A 25,831-nucleotide genomic window follows, 5' to 3' on the forward strand; every position below is an offset into this window, starting at 1 on the left:
ATCAGATAAATTAGGTTTAAAAGGACACACGTGGATCACGTTCAGCCATAATGCCTGTATATAACCTGCCTAACTGCTAGTTGACCCAGAGGAAGGATAAACCCCTTCTGAGGCCTCTCTATTTGCTGCAGGGGGGGGGGGATTCCTTCCTGACTGGACCAACTGGTACCACGATCTCCCATAACCCTGTATTCAGCCGTCCAACCCATTCTAATCAGTCAGTACAGTACAACCAATCAGTGTTTTTACATATTTCTGGTTTGAGTTCTTGAGCCCAGTTGTATTTGGGGGTACAGTTCCCCTTATTATGGGGGGGCATTTCTTGCTGGGGGGGCAGTCCCAGTAGGGCCCTACTTTCCCCAATAGGCAGGTGTCGTGTAGATGTGCTTTTTGGCGAGGAGATCCTTATGGTTTGGGGCATTACAGAGAGGGGGGGTTGCCAGGCTATGATAGTATGGATGGTACAGGCCGAGGGCTCGGGGTACAGGGCTTGTTGCTGGTTACCAGATGGGTAACTGGTTTAGCCTTCAGTGTAATGGTGAGTACATGGCGTGAGTTGTTGCCTTATATATCAGCACCCCCTGAGCCCCCACAGTACTGTAATCTTCTTTGCAGCTACAACTCTGTGTGTTTTGCCTTTTTATTGCCTCTGGCTATAATACCTTGAGCCTTAAGCTGCCCATACGCGCACCAATGATATCGTAGGAAACCTTGTTCGGTGCGTTTGGGGAATCCATGGGAACCGGTATCTCAGGCTGCGGATATGGGTCGTCTCATCACTCAGCCGGGATAAAAGATTTTTATCAGTAACCCACAAACACTAACCCACTGCTGTCCCGCAATACCCTAACCACATCCCACTGTAACCCACAAACACTAACCCACTGCTGTCCCGCAATACCCTAACCCACATCCCACTGTAACCCACAAACACTAACCCACTGCTGTCCCGCAATACCCTAACCCACATCCCACTGTAACCCACAAACACTAACCCACTGCTATCCCGCAATACCCTAACCCACATCCCACTGTAACCCACAAACACTAACCCACTGCTGTCCCGCAATACCCTAACCCACATCCCACTGTAACCCACAAACACTAACCCACTGCTGTCCCGCAATACCCTAACCCACATCCCACTGTAACCCACAAACACTAACCCACTGCTATCCCGCAATACCCTAACCCACATCCCACTGTAACCCACAAACACTAACCCACTGCTGTCCCGCAATACCATAACCCACATCCCACTGTAACCCACAAACACTAACCCACTGCTGTCCCGCAATACCCTAACCCACATCCCACTGTAACCCACAAACACTAACCCACTCCTGTCCCGCAATACCCTAACCCACATCCCACTGTAACCCACAAACACTAACCCACTCCTGTCCCGCAATACCCTAACCCACATCCCACTGTAACCCACAAACACTAACCCACTGCTGTCCCGCAATACCCTAACCCACATCCCACTGTAACCCACAAACACTAACCCACTGCTGTCCCGCAATACCATAACCCACATCCCACTGTAACCCACAAACACTAACCCACTGCTGTCCCGCAATACCCTAACCCACATCCCACTGTAACCCACAAACACTAACCCACTGCTGTCCCGCAATACCATAACCCACATCCCACTGTAACCCACAAACACTAACCCACTGCTGTCCCGCAATACCCTAACCCACAAACACTAACCCACTGCTGTCCCGCAATACCCTAACCCACATCCCACTGTAACCCACAAACACTAACCCACTCCTGTCCCGCAATACCCTAACCCACCTCCCACTGTAACCCACAAACACTAACCCACTTCTGACCCGCAATACCCTAACCCACGTCCCACTGTAACCCACAAACACTAATCCACTCCTGACCCGCAATACCATAACCCACATCCCACCCTAACCCACATGACATTAACCCACTCCTGACCCATAATACCCTAACCCACATCCCACTGTAACCCACAAACACTAACCCACTCCTGTCCCGCAATACCATAACCCACATCCCACTGTAACCCACAAACACTAACCCACTCCTGTCCCGCAATACCATATCCCACATCCCACTGTAACCCACAAACATTAACCCATTTCTTACCCACAATACCATAACCCACATCCCACTGTAACCCACAAACATTAATCCACTCCTGACCCGCAATACCATATCCCACTGTAACCCACTCCTGATCCACAATACCCTAACTCACATCCCACTGTAACCCACAAACACTAACCCACTCCTGTCCCGCAATACCCTAACCCACATCCCACTGTAACCCACAAATATTAACCCACTCCTTTCCCGCAATACCATAACCCACATCCCACTGTAACCCACAAACACTAATCCACTCCTGTCCCGCAATACCATAACCCACATCCCACCCTCACCCACAAAATATTAACCCACTCCTGACCCGCAATACTATAACCCACATCCCACCCTCACCCACAAAACATTAACCCACTCAATGGCCCTAGAGTAGCAGCATGGGAATCCATGATCAACAAAGCTATACCCCTATACAAGCTAACGTACATAAGGAGAGGGTGCCCTCAAAAATTTGATAAAATATGGTCACCATGGATAGACGCAGAACCCCCCTAAGATATGCAGGTCAGGGAGGTACCCCCCATATCCCCCCCTTGAATAACCTACACACCCAGACACAAGGTAACAGTGTAACCCCAATATCTCACTAAGGCCCTGAAGGGCAGGCTAGTAACCAGAAACACAGCTTGAATGGCAAATAGCATCGGTATCTGCAAAGAAGGCACTGCAATGTTATTATTGTTATGTTGTTATTTACTTTATTTACTTTCTGTACAACAAGTAAATGACAATGGAAACAATATACTGCAAACTATGTACATTTACACTCAATAAAAGAATTGTTATAAAAAAATATATATATATATATTAACCCACTCCTGATCCCACAATACCATAACCCACATCCCACCCTAACCCACAAACACTAACCCACTCCTGACCCGCAATACCATAACCCACATCCCACCCTAACCCACATGACATTAACCCACTCCTGACCCATAATACCCTAACACACATCCCACTGTAACCCACAAACACTAACCCACTCCTGTCCCGCAATACCCTAACCCACATCCCACTGTAACCCACAAACACTAACCCACTTCTGACCCGCAATACCCTAACCCACGTCCCACTGTAACCCACAAACACTAATCCACTCCTGACCCGCAATACCATAACCCACATCCCACCCTAACCCACATGACATTAACCCACTCCTGACCCATAATACCCTAACCCACATCCCACTGTAACCCACAAACACTAACCCACTCCTGTCCCGCAATACCATAACCCACATCCCACTGTAACCCACAAACACTAACCCACTCCTGTCCCGCAATACCATATCCCACATCCCACTGTAACCCACAAACATTAACCCATTTCTTACCCACAATACCATAACCCACATCCCACTGTAACCCACAAACATTAATCCACTCCTGACCCGCAATACCATATCCCACATCCCACTGTAACCCACTCCTGACCCGCAATACCCTGACCCACGTCCCACTGTAACCCACAAACACTAATCCACTCCTGACCCGCAATACCATAACCCACATCCCACCCTAACCCACATGACATTAACCCACTCCTGACCCATAATACCCTAACCCACATCCCACTGTAACCCACAAACACTAACCCACTCCTGTCCCGCAATACCATAACCCACATCCCACTGTAACCCACAAACACTAACCCACTCCTGTCCCGCAATACCATATCCCACATCCCACTGTAACCCACAAACATTAACCCATTTCTTACCCACAATACCATAACCCACATCCCACTGTAACCCACAAACATTAATCCACTCCTGACCCGCAATACCATATCCCACATCCCACTGTAACCCACTCCTGATCCACAATACCCTAACTCACATCCCATTGTAACCCACAAACACTAACCCACTCCTGTCCCGCAATACCCTAACCCACATCCCACTGTAACCCACAAATATCAACCCACTCCTTTCCCGCAATACCATAACCCACATCCCACTGTAACCCACAAACACTAATCCACTCCTGTCCCGCAATACTATAACCCACATCCCACCCTCACCCACAAAATATTAACCCACTCAATGGCCCTAGAGTAGCAGCATGGGAATCCATGATCAACAAAGCTATACCCCTATACAAGCTAACGTACATAAGGAGAGGGTGCCCTCAAAAATTTGATAAAATATGGTCACCATGGATAGACGCAGAACCCCCCTAAGATATGCAGGTCAGGGAGGTACCCCCCATATCCCCCCTTGAATAACCTACACACCCAGACACAAGGTAACAGTGTAACCCCAATATCTCACTAAGGCCCTGAAGGGCAGGCTAGTAACCAGAAACACAGCTTGAATGGCAAATAGCATCGGTATCTGCAAAGAAGGCACTGCAATGTTATTATTGTTATGTTGTTATTTACTTTATTTACTTTCTGTACAACAAGTAAATGACAATGGAAACAATATACTGCAAACTATGTACATTTACACTCAATAAAAGAATTGTTATAAAAAAATATATATATTAACCCACTCCTGATCCCACAATACCATAACCCACATCCCACCCTAACCCACAAACACTAACCCACTCCTGACCCGCAATACCATAACCCACATCCCACCCTAACCCACATGACATTAACCCACTCCTGACCCATAATACCCTAACCCACATCCCACTGTAACCCACAAACACTAACCCACTCCTGTCCCGCAATACCCTAACCCACATCCCACTGTAACCCACAAACACTAACCCACTCCTGTCCCGCAATACCATAACCCACATCCCACTGTAACCCACAAACACTAACCCACTCCTGTCCCGCAATACCATAACCCACATCCCACTGTAACCCACAAGACATTAACCCACTCCTGTCCCGCAATACCATAACCCACATCCCACTGTAACCCACAAACATTAACCCACTCCTGTCCCGCAATACCATAACCCACATCCCACTGTAACCCACAAACACTAACCCACTCCTGTCCCGCAATACCATAACCCACATCCCACTGTAACCCACAAACACTAACCCACTCCTGTCCCGCAATACCATAACCCACATCCCACTGTAACCCACAAGACATTAACCCACTCCTGTCCCGCAATACCCTAACCCACATCCCACTGTAACCCACAAACATTAACCCACTCCTGTCCCGCAATACCATAACCCACATCCCACTGTAACCCACAAACATTAACCCACTCCTGACCCCAAATATTATAACCCACATCCCACCCTAACCCACAAGACATTAACCCACTCCTGCAGTTGTTAGAAGATTCTGATATCCATGATGAAGAGAACATGGAGGGCTGCCATCGGGACCACGATGTTAAAGATGTTTGTGGGGGCCCAAGGATGGTAATTAGGCCCCCTATTTATGCCCCCGACCCTCCCCCGATGGCTGCCTCGTTGTTGATGTTTCAGTGCTTCGTTCCTAAGGAGAGATTGTTCAGTGTTATCCATGGAGTAGGTGAGTATATAATAATTCTGCAATTTGTTCCTTTACTGTGACCATGACCCGCAATTCCATAACCCACATCCCACTGTAACCCACAAACACTAACCCACTCCTGTCCCACAATACCCTAACCCACATCCCACTGTAACCCACAAACACTAACCCACTGCTATCCCGCAATACCCTAACCCACATCCCACTGTAACCCCCAAACACTAACCCACTCCTGTCCCACAATACCCTAACCCACATCCCACTGTAACCCACAAACACTAACCCACTCCTGTCCCGCAATACCATAACCCACATCCCACTGTAACCCACAAACACAAACCCACTCCTTACCCGCAATACCCTAACCCACATCCCACCCTAACCCACAAACATTAACCCACTCCTGACCCGCAATACCATAACCCACATCCCACCCTAACCCACAAACATTAACCCACTCCTGACCCGCAATACCATAACCCACATCCCACTATAACCCACAAACACTAACCCACTCCTGACCCGCAATACCATAACCCACATCCCACCCTCACCCACAAACACTAGCCCACTCCTGACCCGCAATACCATTACCCACATCCCACCCTCACCCACAAACACTAACCCACTCCTTACCCGCAATACCATAACCCACATCCCACCCTAACCCACAAACATTAACCCACTCCTTACTCGCAATACCATAACCCACATCCCACCCTCACCCACAAACACTAGCCCACTCCTGACCCGCAATACCATAACCCACATCCCACTATAACCCACAAACACTAACCCACTCCTGACCCGCAATACCATTACCCACATCCCACCCTCACCCACAAACACTAACCCACTCCTTACCCGCAATACCATAACCCACATCCCACCCTAACCCACAAACATTAACCCACTCCTTACTCGCAATACCATAACCCACATCCCACCCTAACCCACAAGACGATAACTTACATGTGCAGTTGTTAAAAGATGCTGTCTATGAAGATTCGCATTCATCCAGGTCATGATATACAGTATCTAGTAGAATTAAGTCTAAAACAATTGGACTTTTCTGAGTTTTTCTTGAAAACGTTTCACCACTCATCCGAGTGGCTTCTTCAGTTCAAATGACTGGTAGGGAATTCCCCGGTATTTAAACTCTTGATGGTAGTAGAGTCACAGACATCCAATCACAATGGTTCCATTGAACTTGTTCAGTTAGGTGTTAGCTGAAACTGACAGGTGTAAGAAGGTATGATCCAATCACAATGGTACCAAGATTCTCATTGATGAAGGTGTTAATCCTTCAAAGTACATGACTAGAAGTGTGAACTGTTGTGAAACTGCCGGGGTAAGGATGTCAACGCGCCATTGTATGTTGGTGACAAGCGGTGTCTCAGGCCCCCTCCTCTGTTCAGGGATGGTTTTTCCAGGTTGGCATAAATGGCCTCTTTCACACCTCTTTCAAACCATCTGTCCTCTCGGTCCAAAATATGCACGTTACTGTCCTCAAAAGAGTGACTTTTTTCTTTGAGGTGTAGATAGACCGCTGAGTCTTGTCCTGAGGAGTTTGCCCGCCTATGTTGGGCCATTCTCTTACAGAGAGGTTGTTTTGTCTCCCCAATGTATAAGTCTGAGCACTCTTCACTACACTGGACAGCATAGACCACATTACTTTTCATGTGCTTGGGTGTTGGGTCTTTCGGGTGCACCAGCTTCTGTCTCAGGGTGTTGCTGGGTTTGAAAAACACAGGAATGCGATGTTTGTTGAAAATTCTCCTAAGTTTTTCTGATGTTCCAGCAACATATGGAATGACTATGTTGTTTCGCCTGCTGTGTTCCTCCCTTCTGTTTGTAGGTCTGGTCTTTCTGTTGGTCTTTGATTTGGTTTTGATGAAGGCCCAGTCTGGGTACCCACAAGTTTTCAGAGCTCCTTTTAGATGTTTATATTCTTTCTCCTTGGCCTCTGCATTGGATGCCACAGTTTCAGCCCGATGATGTAAAGTCCTAATTACACCCAGTTTATGTTCCAAAGGGTGGTGGGAATCAAACAGCAAGTACTGGTCTGTGTGGGTGGTGATTCCCACCACCCTTTGGAACATAAACTGGGTGTAATTAGGACTCTACATCATCGGGCTGAAACTGTGGCATCCAATGCAGAGGCCAAGGAGAAAGAATATAAACATCTAAAAGGAGCTCTGAAAACTTGTGGGTACCCAGACTGGGCCTTCATCAAAACCAAATCAAAGACCAACAGAAAGACCAGACCTACAAACAGAAGGGAGGAACACAGCAGGCGAAACAACATAGTCATTCCATATGTTGCTGGAACATCAGAAAAACTTAGGAGAATTTTCAACAAACATCGCATTCCTGTGTTTTTCAAACCCAGCAACACCCTGAGACAGAAGCTGGTGCACCCGAAAGACCCAACACCCAAGCACATGAAAAGTAATGTGGTCTATGCTGTCCAGTGTAGTGAAGAGTGCTCAGACTTATACATTGGGGAGACAAAACAACCTCTCTGTAAGAGAATGGCCCAACATAGGCGGGCAAACTCCTCAGGACAAGACTCAGCGGTCTATCTACACCTCAAAGAAAAAGGTCACTCTTTTGAGGACAGTAACGTGCATATTTTGGACCGAGAGGACAGATGGTTTGAAAGAGGTGTGAAAGAGGCCATTTATGCCAACCTGGAAAAACCATCCCTGAACAGAGGAGGGGGCCTGAGACACCGCTTGTCACCAACATACAATGGCGCGTTGACATCCTTACCCCGGCAGTTTCACAACAGTTCACACTTCCAGTCATGTACTTTGAAGGATTAACACCTTCATCAATGAGAATCTTGGTACCATTGTGATTGGATCATACCTTCTTACACCTGTCAGTTTCAGCTAACACCTAACTGAACAAGTTCAATGGAACCATTGTGATTGGATGTCTGTGACTCTACTACCATCAAGAGTTTAAATACCGGGGAATTCCCTACCAGTCATTTGAACTGAAGAAGCCACTCGGATGAGTGGTGAAACGTTTTCAAGAAAAACTCAGAAAAGTCCAGTTGTTTTAGACTTAATTCTACTAGATATTAGAAGATGCTGTTTCCCTGATGAAGAGAACATGGAGGGCTGCCATCGGGACCACGATGTTAAAGATGTTTGTGGGGGCCCAAGGATGGTAATTAGGCCCCCTATTTATGCCCCCGACCCTCCCCCGATGGCTGCCTCGTTGTTCTCGTTTCAGTGCCTCGTTCCTAAGGAGAGATTGTTCAGTGTTATCCATGGAGTAGGTGAGTATATAATAATTCTGCAATTTGTTCCTTGTTACTCTTTGCATTTATATGCATGTTTTATATCACGTTCCCTTTTGCTGCTAATTTAAAGGCCAACTACAACTGTCTAATAATAACATGTTCTCCCCTCTCAGATGTTTGTCTCTCCTGTAGATTTAGCCCAGTTTAGTGAGCTCTGCCCTAATCCAATCTTAGTCTTTATTCTTGGTGGCTTTAGTTATAGAATGATATTGTATGTAGGAAAGCAGGAGAATATTGTAGGAATGGGAACAGTAAATGATTACAGTCTGTGCATCACATGAACTATAATGAGAATGAGCAGTTCCCCTACCTCTGTGCAGGTGTTGGGCGATATTCCTCTGCACCCCCCTTTCACCCCGGAGCTCGGCAATGAAAGGGTGCGTGAGGAGCTGCCTTGCAGATGGTCTCCTGCCTGGGTCTCTCTGCAGGCACTCGCTGATGAAGAAGCGGAACTCGTCACTCCTGGAAAAAAAACGGTGGTAAAATGATAATTGTTTGTGTTACATTTCCCAGAGTTCACAGTGTGACGACTCCCTGATCCTGCCGCTCTGTACCCAACCCAATCACAGCACAGGCAGCAATAGGGGGTGAGCCCCTTCCCTTCTAAGGGTTCCACTGCTCTGCCTGAAATGGGGGGCTATTGCACTTACTTATGAACCCTGAATTATAAGGGTACATTTACCTGTGACCAAATTACTGTCTCTCTGGTTTTGCCTATATCTTAGCCCGGCTTGTATTGGCTGCCAGATACCGGCCCCAAGAGCTCAAGCTCAGCACGAGAGTCTGCGTTTGCGCATAGAGCTACACATATTACGCATCACCTTCACCCTTATTTCAGCCCGGACTGGGATACAAAATAGGCCCTGGCATTTCATATCCACAGAGGCCAAAACAGCCCCCCAGCCCAATAAATAGCCACTGCCTATGGCATCTCACAGCATTTACCTGCCCTCACTTATTTCCCATTTATCCCTTCCCCATCCTTACTTTATGTCATATCCCAATGTCCCCCTCACCATAAAGTCTACCTTGCCCATTTCTCCACCTTTCCTGACTCATTCACACACCTTCTTACACGCTTTCCATTTCCCCACCCTCCCCACCTAACTGCCTATTCCATTTCCCCACCCTCCCCACCTAACTGGCTATTCCATTTCCCCACCCTCCCCACCTAACTGCCTATTCCATTTCCCCACCCTCCCCACCTAACTGCCTATTCCATTTCCCCACCCTCCCCACCTAACTGCCTATTCTACCCTCTTGCTGCCTTTTGCTATTCTAGTGAAAGGGACTCACCAATTGCCCCTTGATGATAATGATGGAATGGGACCGGTTGTTATTCTCTGGATCAGCTTCTGCTTGGGAAGTCTTCTGAATGCTGGGATGGAAAGATACAACACATAAACATGATGACTGATGAATACAACATTTGGGGGCGATTTGCTTAAATTGGCATATTTAAGCTTTTTTGAATCCTGTAAATTCTCTAACTCAATTGTGTGTGTATTTTTTTTTCTCAACCGGCATGTTTGCAAAATTGAATTGGGAATCGGGAAATAAGTTATTACCAAACCTTGCATATTTAAATAGCTTAAAAATGGGAAATATTATTTCCTCATTGACCTACAAATGTACTTGCCAGGTTTTAGTTACCAGTTCTTTAAATTTCTGTTTTAAACTCTTATTAAATGGGTACATTTTCAGGTTTGAAAAGTCAAATTCCAGTTTCTTTGCCTCAAAAAATTGTGTATTATTGAAACACAGGAAATTCAAATGTTAGTTAATCGGCCCCTTTGTTTTTAATATTTACTCTATAATAGTAATATTTATGTTACGGCGTGACACATAAATGCCCCCTGCCCATTCTACTAACAGTTCTACATGCAGTACAGTACACACACACACACACACACTCTAGGGTTTACTTACGGAGATGTCCTTCCGCCATTTGAATGGCTGCAATCCCTAGTGACCAGATGTCAGCCTGGATATTACAATATGGGGGAAAAGACGAGTATTAGAGAAGATTATACACAGAGTACATGAAAATAATTGCAGTTGCAGATGATTTGGATACTTCTGATACCTATCCACCAACACCCTGATAGTGATTCTATTTGGCTTGCACAATAACAAATCCATTAGAAGCCTATAATCCAGTAGTGAATTGCTGTGACTTTTATGTCTAGAAAATGTCCCCAAATACCCCAAACTGAGAGTCTGGAGTGTTACATGGAGTGTGACATCCCCATAAAGCATAAGCAGTCTAATGGAGTTGGTTTCTATTATTCTTGTGTCCTGCACTTAAAATGCATTTCACTCTCTCATTTCAGATTCTCGTATCACAGAAACCACATTACGGCTCTGGATTCTCTGTTATGAGAGGGGTAAGTAAAGCGAGTGGAACATTTACACGCAGTTCACCCTGTGTAAGTGACATAGTTTAAAGCTTAATATATAAAACTCGCCCACGTTCTATTCCTTTCTATGGGATTTTTAGAAGTGTATTTATCAAATGGTGAGTTCTAACTTTCATTCATTGATAAATTGGCTTCTAAAAATCCCATAGGAATGAATAGAAAGTGAGTTTTTCTGTGTAATCTCACATTTTGCTAAATATGCCCCTAACTCTAAGCTAAAAAGAGAGAGAAGACATGACAATACCTTATGGTCATATTCGCCGCTGTTTTGGGCAAAATGAGCCAGTACTTCCGGAGCCATGTATGCCATGGTCCCCGAAGTGCTGGCGCTCCTTCCTCCGATGGTCGCAAAGCAAAACTCGCCTAAAATTGTATGACAAAAGCAGGAATGTTAATGTTTAGTTAGAAATACAAGCCAGCAGTAAACACCACGGAGAAAAAAATATCCTTGTGTCGCTTACCGATCTTCACTTCTCCGGATGAGGAGATGACAATGTGTTCGGGCTTGATGTCGTGATGGATTATATTCTTCTCTTCCAGATGGTTAAGGCCCTGAGAAATCAAGAAAGCAAAAGTAAGTATATAAATATTTTGTACTCTTTGATTAATTAGAAATATGAGAATAGCAGGAAGGAGTTTAACAGGTGACCTACCGTTATCACACTCTTGCAAATATAGGCGATCCATCTTTCGCCTAAGGTCCTTTTGGTGGCAATTAGCTCTTCTACAGTCGCACCGGTACAAAGCTCTGTAGCAATCTAGAAGATAAAGAAAGAATATTTGGCCAACTATTTTAGTTACCTACAATTTTATTGGGAACCCGAGGAAAAGGCTTTGTGGCTTTAAGTCTTGGGGGGACTGCAGTATCAGCTAAATCTGACTCTTTCTTACCAAACTGGATCATGTATGGATCCAAAATGCTAGCTTGTGTATTAGATCAGTTACAATTGGCATGTTTGCTGCATAAATGTGTAACCTCTCTGAATCAACACTTCCTTACCCATAGTCCTCCATGTTTTGATGAGGCCTTATGATAAAAGGCCCCATAGAAGTCGACGATGTTTTGGTGGCCAGATACAATTTGCAGGATTTCGACTTCTTTCTTGATCTCCTGTTGCTTCTAGTTTCAAACAAAAGAAACAAGGTAAATAAAATGGATACAATAACAGTTTCAAACACCCCAACCTAACTTGTCGTTATGAAAAATGACAGCTTTGTAATATCCCTACTTGAGTATTGTATAATATGACCGAGACCCCTTGTGTTCTTTTATATCAAACTGCATTTGTTATTTTACTGTTACATAGTTATTAGGGGCCAGGGTATTTCACTGACTGTATTTGGTTAGCAAGTTCTCTTTCTACTGATAACTATAATGTAGGTATAACAAAATACTAATTAGTATCTAATTAGAGTAATCATGAAGACACATTACCTTCTGATGTTTAATTATTATAATGGCCACTTCCAGTTGTTTTCTTTGGTGCCATCCCTGTTACAAAAGTAGGGAAAGAAGCTCAGTGATCATTACTAACGGAACGCTATGGGAAAGCAAAAAGCTATACAGTAGCATGTAAATATGGAAAGAACAAAGCTGTAGAGAGCACAACCAATGGACAGAATTACCCAAAAGAATGACACAAAATGCCTCATTTTAACACTGAATAAAATATCTTACAATGTAGACGACTCCGTTGGGGTCCTGCCCGATTGGCTCCCCTAGTTTCAAATACCTCCCGGGCTCCTGAAAAATAACATTGTATTTGAAAATGTGATAATCAAACTAATATTATTCAGCTGGACAAATAACCTTTGTAACATGAGAGAAGCACAGAAGGTATAGGAGGAACTTGTGAAACAGGGTGGAAGGCTTTGGGCTGGAAAATGGAAGCCAAACTGTGAATGTTGTGGCAAAATACAGCTTTACAGCTACTTACTGGGTATTTCTCCGAGAGTGGGGTGATGTTATCCTCCTGAGGAAGAGAAAAAAAAGGGTTTAATCAGAGCAACTCATTTTGCGCAACTGCTAACATTATATTTTGTAGAACAAGGAAAGGATTCATTCATTCTTAAAGTAAATCCCCAGCTAACGGAGAACCCTCTGTATGAAAAAATCCTCTGATTGCAGGACTATGTATAGTGAAGCCTGGATCTTGGCTTTAGTCTGCATGTTCTAGAAGGGCAAAGAGAGATGTGGAAGGTCTGAGAGGCTGTAACGGAGGCAAAAAGTGGTGACCAACTGCCCCACTGAGCACTTGTGCATTTAACATTCAGGTAAGAGTGGAATGGGGCCTACATAAGAGTTTGTATGATGTGGTGGGATTGGGGGCCTGCACGGGGCCCGAATAGGTTTAAAATGGTTTAATGATATATTGAGAGAAAAGTATTAAATTCAGCTCAAACCTCCTTAATTTCCTCCACCTTCTTCTCACTCAGTTTTGTTGCTGAGCTCTCTGTTTGGCCGGTGTCGGGGCCAGTTTCCATCGGTGACTCCTGGGAAATATAAATACAGTTTGGCAACATTAGTAAGTACAGAGCCCCAGTGGCTCCCTGCTCCCTTACTTGTGCATTTGATTGGTGGCTGCAAACTCTGCAGAACCTAACCCCCCCAATGTTAGTGTTAGTCAGAGGGGCTTAAATTGCCAACTCAAAGTGGCTTTTTTTGTTTGGTATTTAATTCATTGCTGCTTACCTCAATGGTCTCTAGCTGAGGTTCCTCACAGCTTTCCAAGGGTTCCTAGTTAAAGAAGAAAACATCATTGTATAAGATCAACTCAATTCAGTAGAGAATATGATCAAATAAATCTGTTCAATTACTTTAATTATATAATGAATTATGATCAGTGTCTTTTTCTTCTCATTGGTTATTACCTTGTAGCTGCTCGCCTCAGCTGGTTCTTCACAATCCTGGATAAAAGACAGAAAAATGCAAGTACATTTAATAAATGGTATCAGTTTAAGCAATAACTGCACCATTTTTTGCTCAACCACAACTTGAGGCTGTAAATGAGCCCGACAGAGTGGTGCTTATTTACTTGTATAGGGGGAATGGCAGATGTGGTGGATTCTCGGCCTGAGATTAAACTCAGGCTGAATATCTTCCCCCTGTACCCCAAAAAGCTTATTGCTGTGCCTGCACCTGGAGCCATTGTGTTGGCTGGAGCTATACTCAGGAGTTTCCCACCAAAATCCACTCTGTTTGCCTAAACCCAAGGCAGCGCAATGGCTCGGGGCGCCGGCACATCAAGTATTTAGGGACATGGGGTCGGATTCCCAGCCTGTGTTAACAAATTGCTCCCCCAAAGTGAATCTAAAATGTCTTTCTCTATTGTGACCCTATTATTTTTTCTTACCTGGCAGATGTCCGGTTCCAGGATTTCTGGAGTCTCCTTAATAAAGAAAAGGTAAGAGAAAGATGTTTCACGTTGTAATAAAGAAGCTAATATACAGTCTTGCATAAAATACAGGGGGATTTTTATTTGCCCCTACTCTCCCCTCCCTGGCAGTAGCCTATGAGTTACATTGTATGAGTGGATGTAATCATAGCAGCCAATCATAGTTTTTTCATTTTCTAATTTATACAAGATAGAAGGCCGCTAAGTAACAGATGCTGACTGGTTGGTATGGGCAACTGCATTTGGGCAAGTTAGCCTCAGTTAAACTATGTTAGTAGATAAGGTTCCCTGTTAGGTAAATGTGATTATTATCCTTTACAGATATTGTTCATGAACCCTGTAGCTGAAATAAAAACACATTGGGACCCCTGCAAACTTTTTAGCCCCCGTACCTCACAGGTGTTGATTGGAGGGTCTCCACTCTCTTCCAAGGGTTCCTGGTTAAGAAGGAAAACCTCAGATCAGCAGAGAAGATGATAAAAATGCATCTTTTTCATTCATGTGTTATTTTCTGCTTACCTGTGAGTGGCAGGGGCCGGTGTCGGGGCTCTTCTGCCCAGTCACGTCTTCCTCCTGTTTAAAACAGAAAAATATTGTAAAACAAATTTTTATGGCTAAAAGCAAAGTGTGTAAAAGTGTTATTTGATATAAATATGTGAGAAATAGAAGGAGTATGTTGCTGTGTAACACAGGGCATAATAAGGAGGTGGGACAGACTCACCAACGCTGAAGTCAACAAATTGCCTCCCCAAAGTGAATCTGCATTTGATATTCTTTTAAAATATCTTTTTCTATTGTTAATATATGTTAATAAATGAACTGTACCCACAATTAAAGAAGAAATGCAACACCCAAACATCTACATTTGCATTACCCATAAATCAGAGCTACGTAGTGGGGTGGATGGTTGTTACATTTGGCTCTGGCCTTTCTGTTAAGAAACAACTAACATTTAGGCATGGGTGGAATGGGGCCTATATAGGAGTTTGGGAGATGTAGGGCCCCAAATAGGTTTAAAAAGCTATAATGTTATATTGAGGGCAAAATGATCATTCAAAATACAATTCATTGCTGCTTACCTCAAACGTCTCTAGCTGAGGTTCCTCACAGCTTTCCAAGGGTTCCTAGTTAAACAAGAAAACATCATTGTATAAGATCAACTCAATTCAGTAGAGAATATAATCAAATAAATCAATTTTATTACTTTAATTATATAATGAATTATGATCAGTGTCTTTTTTCTCTCATTGGTTATTACCTTGTAGCTGCTCGCCTCAGCTGGTTCTTCACAATCCTGGTTAAAAGACAGTAAAATGCAAGTACATTTAATAAATGGTATCAGTTTGTGCATTATAGCTTTTCCCAAGCAAAAGTTTGGGAAGTCGTCGGTGCCTAACAAATTGCCCCCCCAAAGTGAATCTAAAATTTATTTCTCTATTGTGACCCTATTATTTTTCCTTACCTGACAGCTCTCCGTGTCGACGATTTCTGGAGTCTCCTGATTAAAAAAGGTAAGAGAAAGATGTTGCACGTTGTAATTTCCATTTTAAAAAAGCTAATATACAGTCTTGCATAAAATATGGGGTTATTTTTTATTTGCCCCTACTCTCCCCTCCCCGGCAGTAGCCTATGAGTTACATTGTATGAGGGTATGTAATCATAGCAGCCAATCATATTTTTTTTATTTTATAATTTATACAAGATAGAAAACCACTAAGTAACAGATGCTGACTGGTTGGTATGGGCAACTGCATTTGGGCAAGTTAGCCTCAGTTACACTATGTTAGTAGATAAGGTTCCCTGTTAGGTAAATATGAATATTATCCTTTACAGATATTATTCATGAACCCTGTAGCTCAAATAAAAACACATTGGGACCCCTGCAAACATTTAGGCCCCCGTACCTCGCAGGTGTTGATTCGAGGGTCCTCCTGCTCTTCCAAGGGTTCCTGGTTAAGAAAGAAAACCTCAGATCAGCAGAGAAGATGATAAAAATGCATCTTTTTCATTCATGTGTTATTTTCTGCTTACCTGTGAGTGGCAGGGGCTGGTGTCAGGGCTCTCCTGCCCAATCACTTCTTCATCCTGTTTAAGACAGAAATAAAGATTGTAAAAATATTTCTCAAGGCTGAAAGTCAAGCAAAGTGTGGGAAAGTGTTATTTGATATAAATATATGAGAAATAGAAGGTGTATGTTGCTGTGTAACACAGGGCATAATAAGGAGGTGGGACAGACTCACCAACGCTGGTTGTCGGTACCTAACAAATTGCCCCCCCAAAGTGAATCTAAAATGTCTTTCTCTGTTGTGACCCTATTATTTTTTCTTACCTGACAGATCTTCATGTCCAGGATTTCTGGAGTCTCCTGATTAAAAAAAGGTAAGAGAAAGATGTTGCACAGTGTTATTTCTGTTTTAAAGAAGCTAATATACAGTCTTACATAAAATATAGGGTGATTTTTATTTGCCCCTACTCTCCCCTCCCCGGCAGTAGCCTATGAGTTACATTGTATGAGGGTATGTAATCATAGCAGCCAATCATGTTTTTTTCATTTTCTAATTTATACAAGATAGAAGACCGCTAAGTAACAGATGCTGACTGGTTGGTATGGGCAACTGCATTTGGGCAAGTTAGCCTCAGTTACACTATGTTAGTAGATAAGGTTCCCTGTTAGGTAAATATGAATATTATCCTTTACAGATATTATTCATGAACCCTGTAGCTCAAATAAAAACACATTGGGACCCCTGCAAACATTTAGGCCCCCGTACCTCGCAGGTGTTGATTGGAGGGTCCTCCTGCTCTTCCAAGGGTTCCTGGTTAAGAAAGAAAACCTCAGATCAGCAGAGAAGATGATAAAAATGCATCTTTTTCATTCATGTGTTATTTTCTGCTTACCTGTGAGTGGCAGGGGCCGGTGTCGGGGCTCTCCTGCCCAGTCACTTCTTCATCCTGTTTAAGACAGAAATAAAGATTGTAAAAATATTTCTCAAGGCTGAAAGTCAAGCAAAGTGTGGGAAAGTGTTATTTGATATAAATATATGAGAAATAGAAGGTGTATGTTGCTGTGTAACACAGGGCATAATAAGGAGGTGGGACAGACTCACCAACGCTGAAGTCGTCGGTACCTAACAAATTGCCTCCCCCAAAGTGAATCTAAAATGTCTTTCTCTGTTGTGACCCTATTATTTTTCCTTACCTGACAGATCTTCATGTCCAGGATTTCTGGAGTCTCCTGATTAAAGAAAAGGTAAGAGAAAAATGTGCTCGTTGTAATAAAGAAGCTAATATACAGTCTTGTATAAAATATAGGGTGATTTTCATTTGCCCCTTCTCTCCTCCCCTCTCTTACGCTTACCCGGCAGTTCTCTATCGCCGGCTTCAAGTCTGGCTCTGTATTCTCCTCCTAAGAGAAATAAAGTTACCTGATCAGTTTACTATAACTCTGTAGTTTGGTATCTAAAAAAGACCCGGTACAATACAAATTCACTAAACTACCAAAAACCAAACCATTTCATGTATATTTTTTACTACTTACTTGGCAGGTGTTTTTGCCAGGGATTTCTGGTTGTTCCTGGTAAAGAGATAAAAGTCAAGTTATCAAATTAACTGAGCTTTTTAGAAAGAAGTTAAAATCAGTTATATGTAATATACAGGGACAGGTGTTTTATTATTGAATTATTTATTACTCATGTGGCAAACGGCGTTGCCAGGTCCAAATGATGGTACCAGCTTAAACCTGGCGCACTTTTTGCCAGTCAAAAAAAGTCATATAAAGTTTTATACGTTTATGGTTTTTAAAAAGAAAATCTCGAATTTTCAGAGAAAGTACTCTAAATTATCTTAAAGTTTTCAAGACAAAATAAAAACAAAACGTAAAGAATTGCAAGCTTTTCTCAGGAAACCTTAGTACAGGTATTCGACCCCTTATCCGGAAACCCATTATCCAGACATTTCCGAATTACGGAAAGGCCATCTCCCATAGACACCATTTTAATTGAATAATTCACATTTTTAAAAATCATTTCCTTTTTCTCTGTAATAATAAAACAGTACCTGTACTTGATCCCAACTAAGATATAATTACCCCTTATTGGGGGCAGAACAGCCCTATTGGGTTTATTTAATGGTTAAATGATTCCCTTTTCTCTGTAATAATAAAACAGTACCTCTACTTGATCCCAGCTAAGATATAATTACCCCTTATTGGGGGCAGAACAGCCCTATTGGGTTTATTTAATGGTTAAATAATTCCCTTTTCTCTGTAATAATAAAACAGTACCTGTACTTGATCCCAACTAAGATATAATTACCCTTTATTGGGGGCAAAACAATTCTATTGGGTTTAATTACTGTTTAAATAATGTTTTAGCCGACTTTAGGTATGAGATCCGAATTACGGAAAGACCTCTTATCCGGAAAACCCTAGGTCCTGAGCATTCTGGATAATGGGTCCCTAACCTGTAAATGGGTCCCTGTGTACATAGTGCAGCCTCATCAAGGTTATTGTGCATAGAAATCTATAGGCAAGGAAATAACACGGCTTTGATAACACAAGTAGGTAGGAAAATGGTGTTTAGGAAATGATGTTGCCCAGTTCTTACCATGGCAGATTCTGGCGTTGGATCATCTGCCCGCTTTCGTTTCCTCTGTAATGAAGAAAAAAAGTTTTATCAGAGAAAATAAAAGCACAAATAGGAAAACTATAATGCAATAAATGGAGGAGTGAGTATTCAGTGACACATGAAGTTTCCCACAGAATGAAATATGTCCTGTTACAGCAGAAAGAGATGAAGCCCTTACCTTGCCGAAGCAAGAGAAACAGCACTTCAGCCGCTTGAACATGTTGTTTCTATGAAGACAAAATGAAAAACATCACTTTAGCATTTCCCAATACAGGTATGATTTCCTTTTTATCTGTACAGGTATCGGACCCCATATCCGGAAACCCATTATCCATAAAGCTCTGAATTACGGAAATCCCTTCTCCCATAGACTCTATTTTAGTCAAATAATTCAGAATTTTAAAACTGATTTCCCTTTTCTCTGTAATAATAAAACAGTACCTGTACTTGATCCCAACTAAGATATAATTACCCCTTATTGGGGCAGAACAGCCCTATTGGGTTTATTTAATGGTTAAATTATTCCCTTTTCTCTGTAATAATAAAACAGTACCTTTACTTGGTCCCAACTAAGATATAATTACCCCTTATTGGGGCAGAACAGCCCTATTGGGTTTATTCAATTTTTAAATGATTTTTAGCAGACTTATGGTATGGAGATCCAAATTACAGAAGGATCCCTTATCCGGACTACCCCATGTCCTGAGCATTCTGGATAACAGGTCCTATACCTGTACTGTGTTCTATGTACAGTTAATTTTTGATGCGGGGGAGACTTGCTGTAGGAGAAATCATAAACTGGATTTGCTACATTACCTCTCATATGAAGCTCCAGAGAAAAAACAGATGGAACGGGGGGGGCTGGCCGGCCGGCCCAGGGCCGGGGAACCCTAAGGGGCCCCCTCAATAGGTTCTGGCTCTCCTCTAGGCTCGTTCACTAAGGGTGGAAAATGTGAATTGAGGAGAAGCCAGAAAAAAAAAATTATCCAAAAAAACTGGATAAGCACCGTCGCAGAGTCGCTCACTGCAGCAATCTGTATAGAGACGGGAATAAAAAGGGCAAGTCAGCTTCACGGATAATGCATTTACCCTTTTAAGGTGCAACATTGGGTCAGGGGCCCCATTCAAAGTGTTCCCCCCAAATCTCACGCTTACTGACACTCAGTATTCTGTAATAGGGAAACGTATTGGTATTTATTGCCTTACATTCAGTTACACATTAAGGCTGGTACATAAGGGCAGGGCAGATACCCGGGGGCAGAGGGGCAAAACTCTTAGCAGCCTGTCAGTACTGCCCAACCCTGGGTCTGTGTCTCCCAACCAGCGCTGGGAGTAAAGGCGCCTGCAAAGCCCATTTTAGGGGACAATTCTCCAAATTCACTAAAATCGTTGACAGGAGCAACATCCCCTAGTCTGGGGGGGGGAGTCACCCAACTATTGCCCCTCTTTTTAGCTAAAATAAGGGTTTTTAGGCAAAAAATCTATCAGAGGAGATGCACGCTTACCTCTCACTGCAATGGCAACCAACGGACTGTACCAACTGTCACTTTCCTAGAGTGAAGGCAGCTCCCATCACATTGACATCACATTGACATCACATTGACATCACAATTTCTTTGCTCCACTGTGTAAATAGTGGAGCAAAGGTGATGCACGCTTACCTCTCACTACCATGGCAACCATGGACTGTACCAACTGTCACTTTCATTACAGTAATGATGCATCTTTGTTATTTGATTATGACAAGAAGCTTGAAATTTGATACTTGAACCTTTCCTAGTGGGAAGGCAGCTCTCATCCCAGTGACATCACATGACAGGCGCTGCTGTTAAAGGGGAATAGTACCCTTTTGACGAGTGAGCTTTTTATGGGCTTTGTTTGCCCTTAGATGGGCAGTACATACATAGCTTATTGTGTACCCAGAGCATTGCCTTGTACGTGTGGCCCCTGCCATGTACCCTATTGCCCCCCACAGCCTAGCCTAACTGACTTGCAGGTGTATTGGGTGCATGTGCATGTCTCTTTACATGTGACTGTGGCTCACGAGTAAGAAAGGTTGGGGCTCCTTTCTGATAGTTGTACACCGCTGCTATTTCCTGAACATGTGCGATTCTTTCAGAGATAAATGAATGATCCTTTCCAGTTTTACTCCGCTTCTCCTGTGTGTATTCCCTGATCCCCTCCCTGGTCTCAGTGGGCAGTAGTATTAGGACTGGATCACTGAGGACCTGGAATTAGAGAAATATATATTTTCTGGATGGTTTTATGGCAGCGATGGATTGGACAATGTTTAATGAGTTTTAATTTGTTTTCATTTAAAATCAAATAAAGACTATGGAAGCACCTTCCCAGTATACTAGGGGCACATTATAATGAAATCTGGCCCTGGCTATACAAATCTGCCTTTGGTTTACATACTAACAAATGTACATGTATCTGGCTGTACCAGGCAGAACACCTGCACCTCTGACCTTGTGTCTTATATAAGGTATGGGGTGCGGATCTGCATTTTACATTAGTGTAATATAGCCAATGGCACCCCAGCACATACATTTTAGAGGGTGCAGTGGGAGTCAAATTGCTAGTTTGGAGCACCCAATGTTTTCACCTTATCCCATGGCAGAAGTGCCCCTGTATAAGGAACAGAACCAGTGGCTAAATCAGGGGTGGGCAAACTGCGGCCCGCGGGCCACATCCGTCCCGTTGGTCTTTTTAATCTGGCCCGTTGGTCTTTTTAATCTTGCCTGCCGACTCTCGCGCGAGACTTGGACTAACGCTGGCCCAGCCCGTCTGTCAACCCCCCCGGCCCATCTTTTGGCAAGATATACATCCATGATGGGAAAGGTGCAAATCACTTGGTGCAAAAAAATTAAATAAAAACAAATTCAACAGTAAAGTTATTGCCACCATTCAAACATTAGCTTTAATGATTAGATAAAAAGGAAGATGAAGGAACCTGATTGGTTGCTCATTTTTTTAGTGATTCGGATCCTGTTAGGCTGACCCAGAAATCAAAAATATCAATTCCTGAGACCAGTCATTGCCAGAGTAGCCATTTACAGACTGTATGTAGAGGGAAAGTCTGGTAAATCTTACATCAATAATGATAATAAACAATTATAATACATATATTGCGTGAAGGTAAAGTCATTATGACACAATGCGTTTTTGAATCTAACGCAACCTGAGAGAATTGTAGTTTAAACACATGTGGGTAGCGCCGTCAAGCTGTAATAGAAAAAACTACAATTCCCAGAAGACACCTGGCGGGAGGGCCGGCTGACTCAAGTATTGCCCTAGCTGATTGGATGCTTCAATGGTTCTGTATTGACCTGGGTGCGTGATTGGTTAAGCTTGCGGAGGCGGGTTGTTTGGATGGTGCAGTTGAGAGGAAGGCATCTGGCGGTAGGGGACCCGCGTAGTACCTTGTAACAGAGCTCGTAAGGTGGGGTACAGGTACGTACAGTGTGACATCTGGGGGGCAGGGGTTATATACATTTATGCACAGCTATAGCGCCATTGGATAGGTCTGTATGCTAAATAATATGCCATACCCCGCACTTGACCCCCTAACCAATCGTAGCTCTTATTTGGCACCCCCAGAGCTTTTATTGTGCTTTTTTTGTTCCCCACTTTATGTGGCTCATGGATTTAAAGGTTGGGGACCCCTGATATAGAGAGTAATATTCTGAAACAATTTTCAATTGGTCTTCAATTTTTATTAATTATTTAAGTTTCTGTTCAGCAGCTTTCCAGCTTGGAGTTTCAGAAGTTACTTGGTTGCTAGGATCCAAATTACCTTAGCAACCAGGGTGTGGTTTGAATGAAAGACTGATATATGAATAGGAGAGGGGCTGAATGGAAAGATACGTAATATAAAGTATAAATAACAAATAAACTGTAGCCTCACAGAGCAATAGTAGCAGCTGTTGAGAGGCCATTACAAATTATCAAGCAGAAAATGAGGCTGGCCTGTCCTATAAACTGATGCTACAGGTCTGATTATTACATTCTGTTTCTAATTGCACTGGTTTCAGAACTGCAATGTTATGTGAATCCGAATGAATTACTAATCAGCTTTATACTGTTGCATTTATATTCTATATATACAGTATATTGTCCGTTGGTCCCTAAGCTCCGTAACTGAGAGCGGCACAGAGCAAGTGCAGGGAATCGGCAGAAAAGAAAATGGGGGGCAGCTGGGGGCATCTTTGAAGGCACAGATCATACCTGCTAAAGGGCTGTGGTTGCCTTGGGCCGGTACAGAAGCCCAAAACATAACCCTAAAACATTGCTAGCCTATTGCTTTAGTTAAGCTTTAGTTCTCCTTGAGCATCCCATAAGCCATGATAGGTCCCTTATATGTATCCATGGCAAATTAAAAATCCTATATAGACACCCCCTGAAGCTGCTGCCCTCAGCACTGGCCCCCGGGGGGTTATACAGAAAATACCCTTTGTATTCACTGATTTCCCAGCAAGAGAGTTAGGCTACCCACCTATTGTCCAGCTTTAACCCTATAGCTGCCCATACCAGTCTACAGTATGTTTGGTTAGGGAATGTTAGGCCAATTTTGACCATGCTGGCCAACCATCTGTACGTTTATAGCAATTCACTTACCACCTTTATCTTGTTCCTATCAATGAATCTCTGTGTGTCTTCACTTTTTTCTGTAGCTGTGAATTGAAAAAGGCTGGAAAATATGGACTTTTCACCCCACCGTGGCATGCATGAAGGAAGGTAAGTCAAAATCCAATTTATTTCAGAAGAAACAAATATATATATATAACACTGTAAGGTCCGCACTCCCATAAACAGTCCACATTCACAATTCACAAACGGGTGCTGCACTTAGTTTTATCCAATATCCATTCCCAATGATTTTGCGCACTCATAATCATTGGGAATGTAATATATATATATATATGTCATGGGTAACATATTTTTGACAGAGAAATTAGTACCCTGGATCGTTTGTACGGGTATAGGATCAATTATCCAGAAATTTGTTATCCAGAAAGCTCCGAATTATAGGAAGGCCGTCTCGCATAGACCCCTTTATAAATAAATAAATAACATTTTCCAAAAACACTCTGTAGTAATAAAACAGTAACTTGTAATTGGTTCTTACTAAGATATAATAAATCCTATATAAACAATCCTTTTAGGTTTATGTAATGTTTAAATTATTTTTTAATAGATTTGTAGTATAGAGAACCAAGTTACAGAAAGACCCCTAATCTGGAAAACCCCAGGTCCCGAGCATTCTGGGTAACAGATTCCATCCCTTTAATAGGCTGCTCTCAATGCAAAATTGTGATCCTAAAGTTGGAGCTGCTTGTATGATTTTATCTATATGGTTTTGTTATTTACAGGTCTCCTTCCCTTCAAGATACCACCATGAGCTCCAGCCACACCCAGAAGAACCGAGGGGACTCCACTCCGCTGCCTCCAATCAACGAGCGCCTGGCTTTCCTGCGGCCGTCCAGAGAGCTGTTAGAGTATTACCGCAAGAAGATCGCTGAGTTTGATGAGGAACACGAGGATCTGGTAAAGCAACTGGAGCAATACAAAGCTACCTTTGAGGAGCAGGTCAGTATGCGCCCTTGCTAAGAGCAATACTGCTGATAACTATTATTATCCTTTATATAGCGCTGGTGTATTCGACTACACTGTACAGAGATCACTAAGTACATTGTTTCATCAGTCCCGGTGGAGCTTACAATTCACATTCACTGTGGTCACTTTTACCAGGAGTTTACAGAACCCTGTATGGTTTTGCAGTGTGGGAGGAACCTGGGGTTCCTAGAGGATACCCACGCAAGCATATAGTGCCCTGGCTGGAATTGAACCTAGGAGCTCAGTTCTGCAAGGCAGCATTGTATGTTTGCCTGCAAATGGTTTGTGTGGTTCTCCAGTTTCTCTTTGCCATATGCCACGCATCACCCTAGCTCCGCTAACTGCTCTTCCTGAATCCCCTTGATAGACTTTGTCTATATAGTGTGTATGTGTGTATGTATATATATATATATATATATATATATATATATATATATACATATACATATACACATACACACACACACACACACACACACACACACATACACATACATGACTTTTTTCAATAACACTTATTGCACTAAGCCCCTGTGTGTGTGATACTCCTTCTATACATTTTTACATTTAACCTGCACCCAGGGCATTTGAACTGGTGTAGGGTTTGCTCCTCTCTACTATGTATATATAGAATACAGAGTATAAAGGTGGCCATACACGGGCCGACTATAGCTGCCGATATCGGTCCCTTGGACCGATTCGGCAGCTAATCGGCCCGTGTATGGGGAGAGCAGAGCGGCCTGGCCGACCGATATCTGGCCTGAAATTGGCCAGATCTCGATCGGCCAGGTTAGAAAATCTGGTCGGATCGGGGACCGCATCGGCTCGTTGATGCGGTCCCCGATCCGACAGCCCCATTGCCGCCC

At 43.2% G+C, this 25,831-nt stretch overlaps 1 protein-coding gene and 1 long non-coding RNA gene across 6 annotated transcripts; one reads left to right on the plus strand and one right to left on the minus strand.

The window, feature by feature from the left end:
- Positions 1-17,076: 17,076 nt before the first annotated feature.
- LOC105945951 (coiled-coil domain-containing protein 77-like) lies at positions 17,077-25,351 on the plus strand. Of its 5 annotated transcripts, none has more exons than XM_031892330.1 (3): positions 17,077-17,100; positions 24,023-24,086; positions 24,722-25,340. In XM_031892330.1, exons 2-3 carry the CDS (start codon positions 24,049-24,051, stop codon positions 24,957-24,959), a joined length of 276 nt encoding a protein of 91 aa, XP_031748190.1. In that variant the 5' UTR covers positions 17,077-17,100; positions 24,023-24,048; the 3' UTR covers positions 24,960-25,340. The 5 variants fall into 5 exon arrangements, 4 of the variants coding, with proteins under 4 accessions (XP_031748190.1, XP_031748191.1, XP_031748189.1 ...); XM_031892331.1 differs by lacking the exon at positions 17,077-17,100 and adding an exon at positions 17,953-17,971; XM_031892329.1 differs by lacking the exon at positions 17,077-17,100 and adding an exon at positions 19,579-19,620 and having other exon boundaries at positions 24,722-25,339.
- Positions 17,992-19,399, minus strand: LOC116407034. The gene is made up of 3 exons (XR_004220008.1): positions 19,326-19,399; positions 18,260-18,295; positions 17,992-18,127 (listed from the first exon to the last, which is right to left on the minus strand). It is a non-coding gene; the product is annotated as an uncharacterized LOC116407034 (long non-coding RNA).
- Positions 25,352-25,831: the final 480 nt, after the last annotated feature.

This window comes from Xenopus tropicalis, chromosome 8 (assembly GCF_000004195.4).
Source record: "Xenopus tropicalis strain Nigerian chromosome 8, UCB_Xtro_10.0, whole genome shotgun sequence".
Classification (NCBI taxonomy): domain Eukaryota; kingdom Metazoa; phylum Chordata; class Amphibia; order Anura; family Pipidae; genus Xenopus; species Xenopus tropicalis.

Bases quoted from the DNA above. Each gene is read 5' to 3' on its own strand.
- LOC105945951 (XM_031892330.1), top strand. From the start codon at position 24,049: ATGGACTTTTCACCCCACCGTGGCATGCATGAAGGAAG. The intron at 24,087-24,721 runs GTAAGTCAAAAT...TGTTATTTACAG, and splicing joins CGTGGCATGCATGAAGGAAG to GTCTCCTTCCCTTCAAGATA.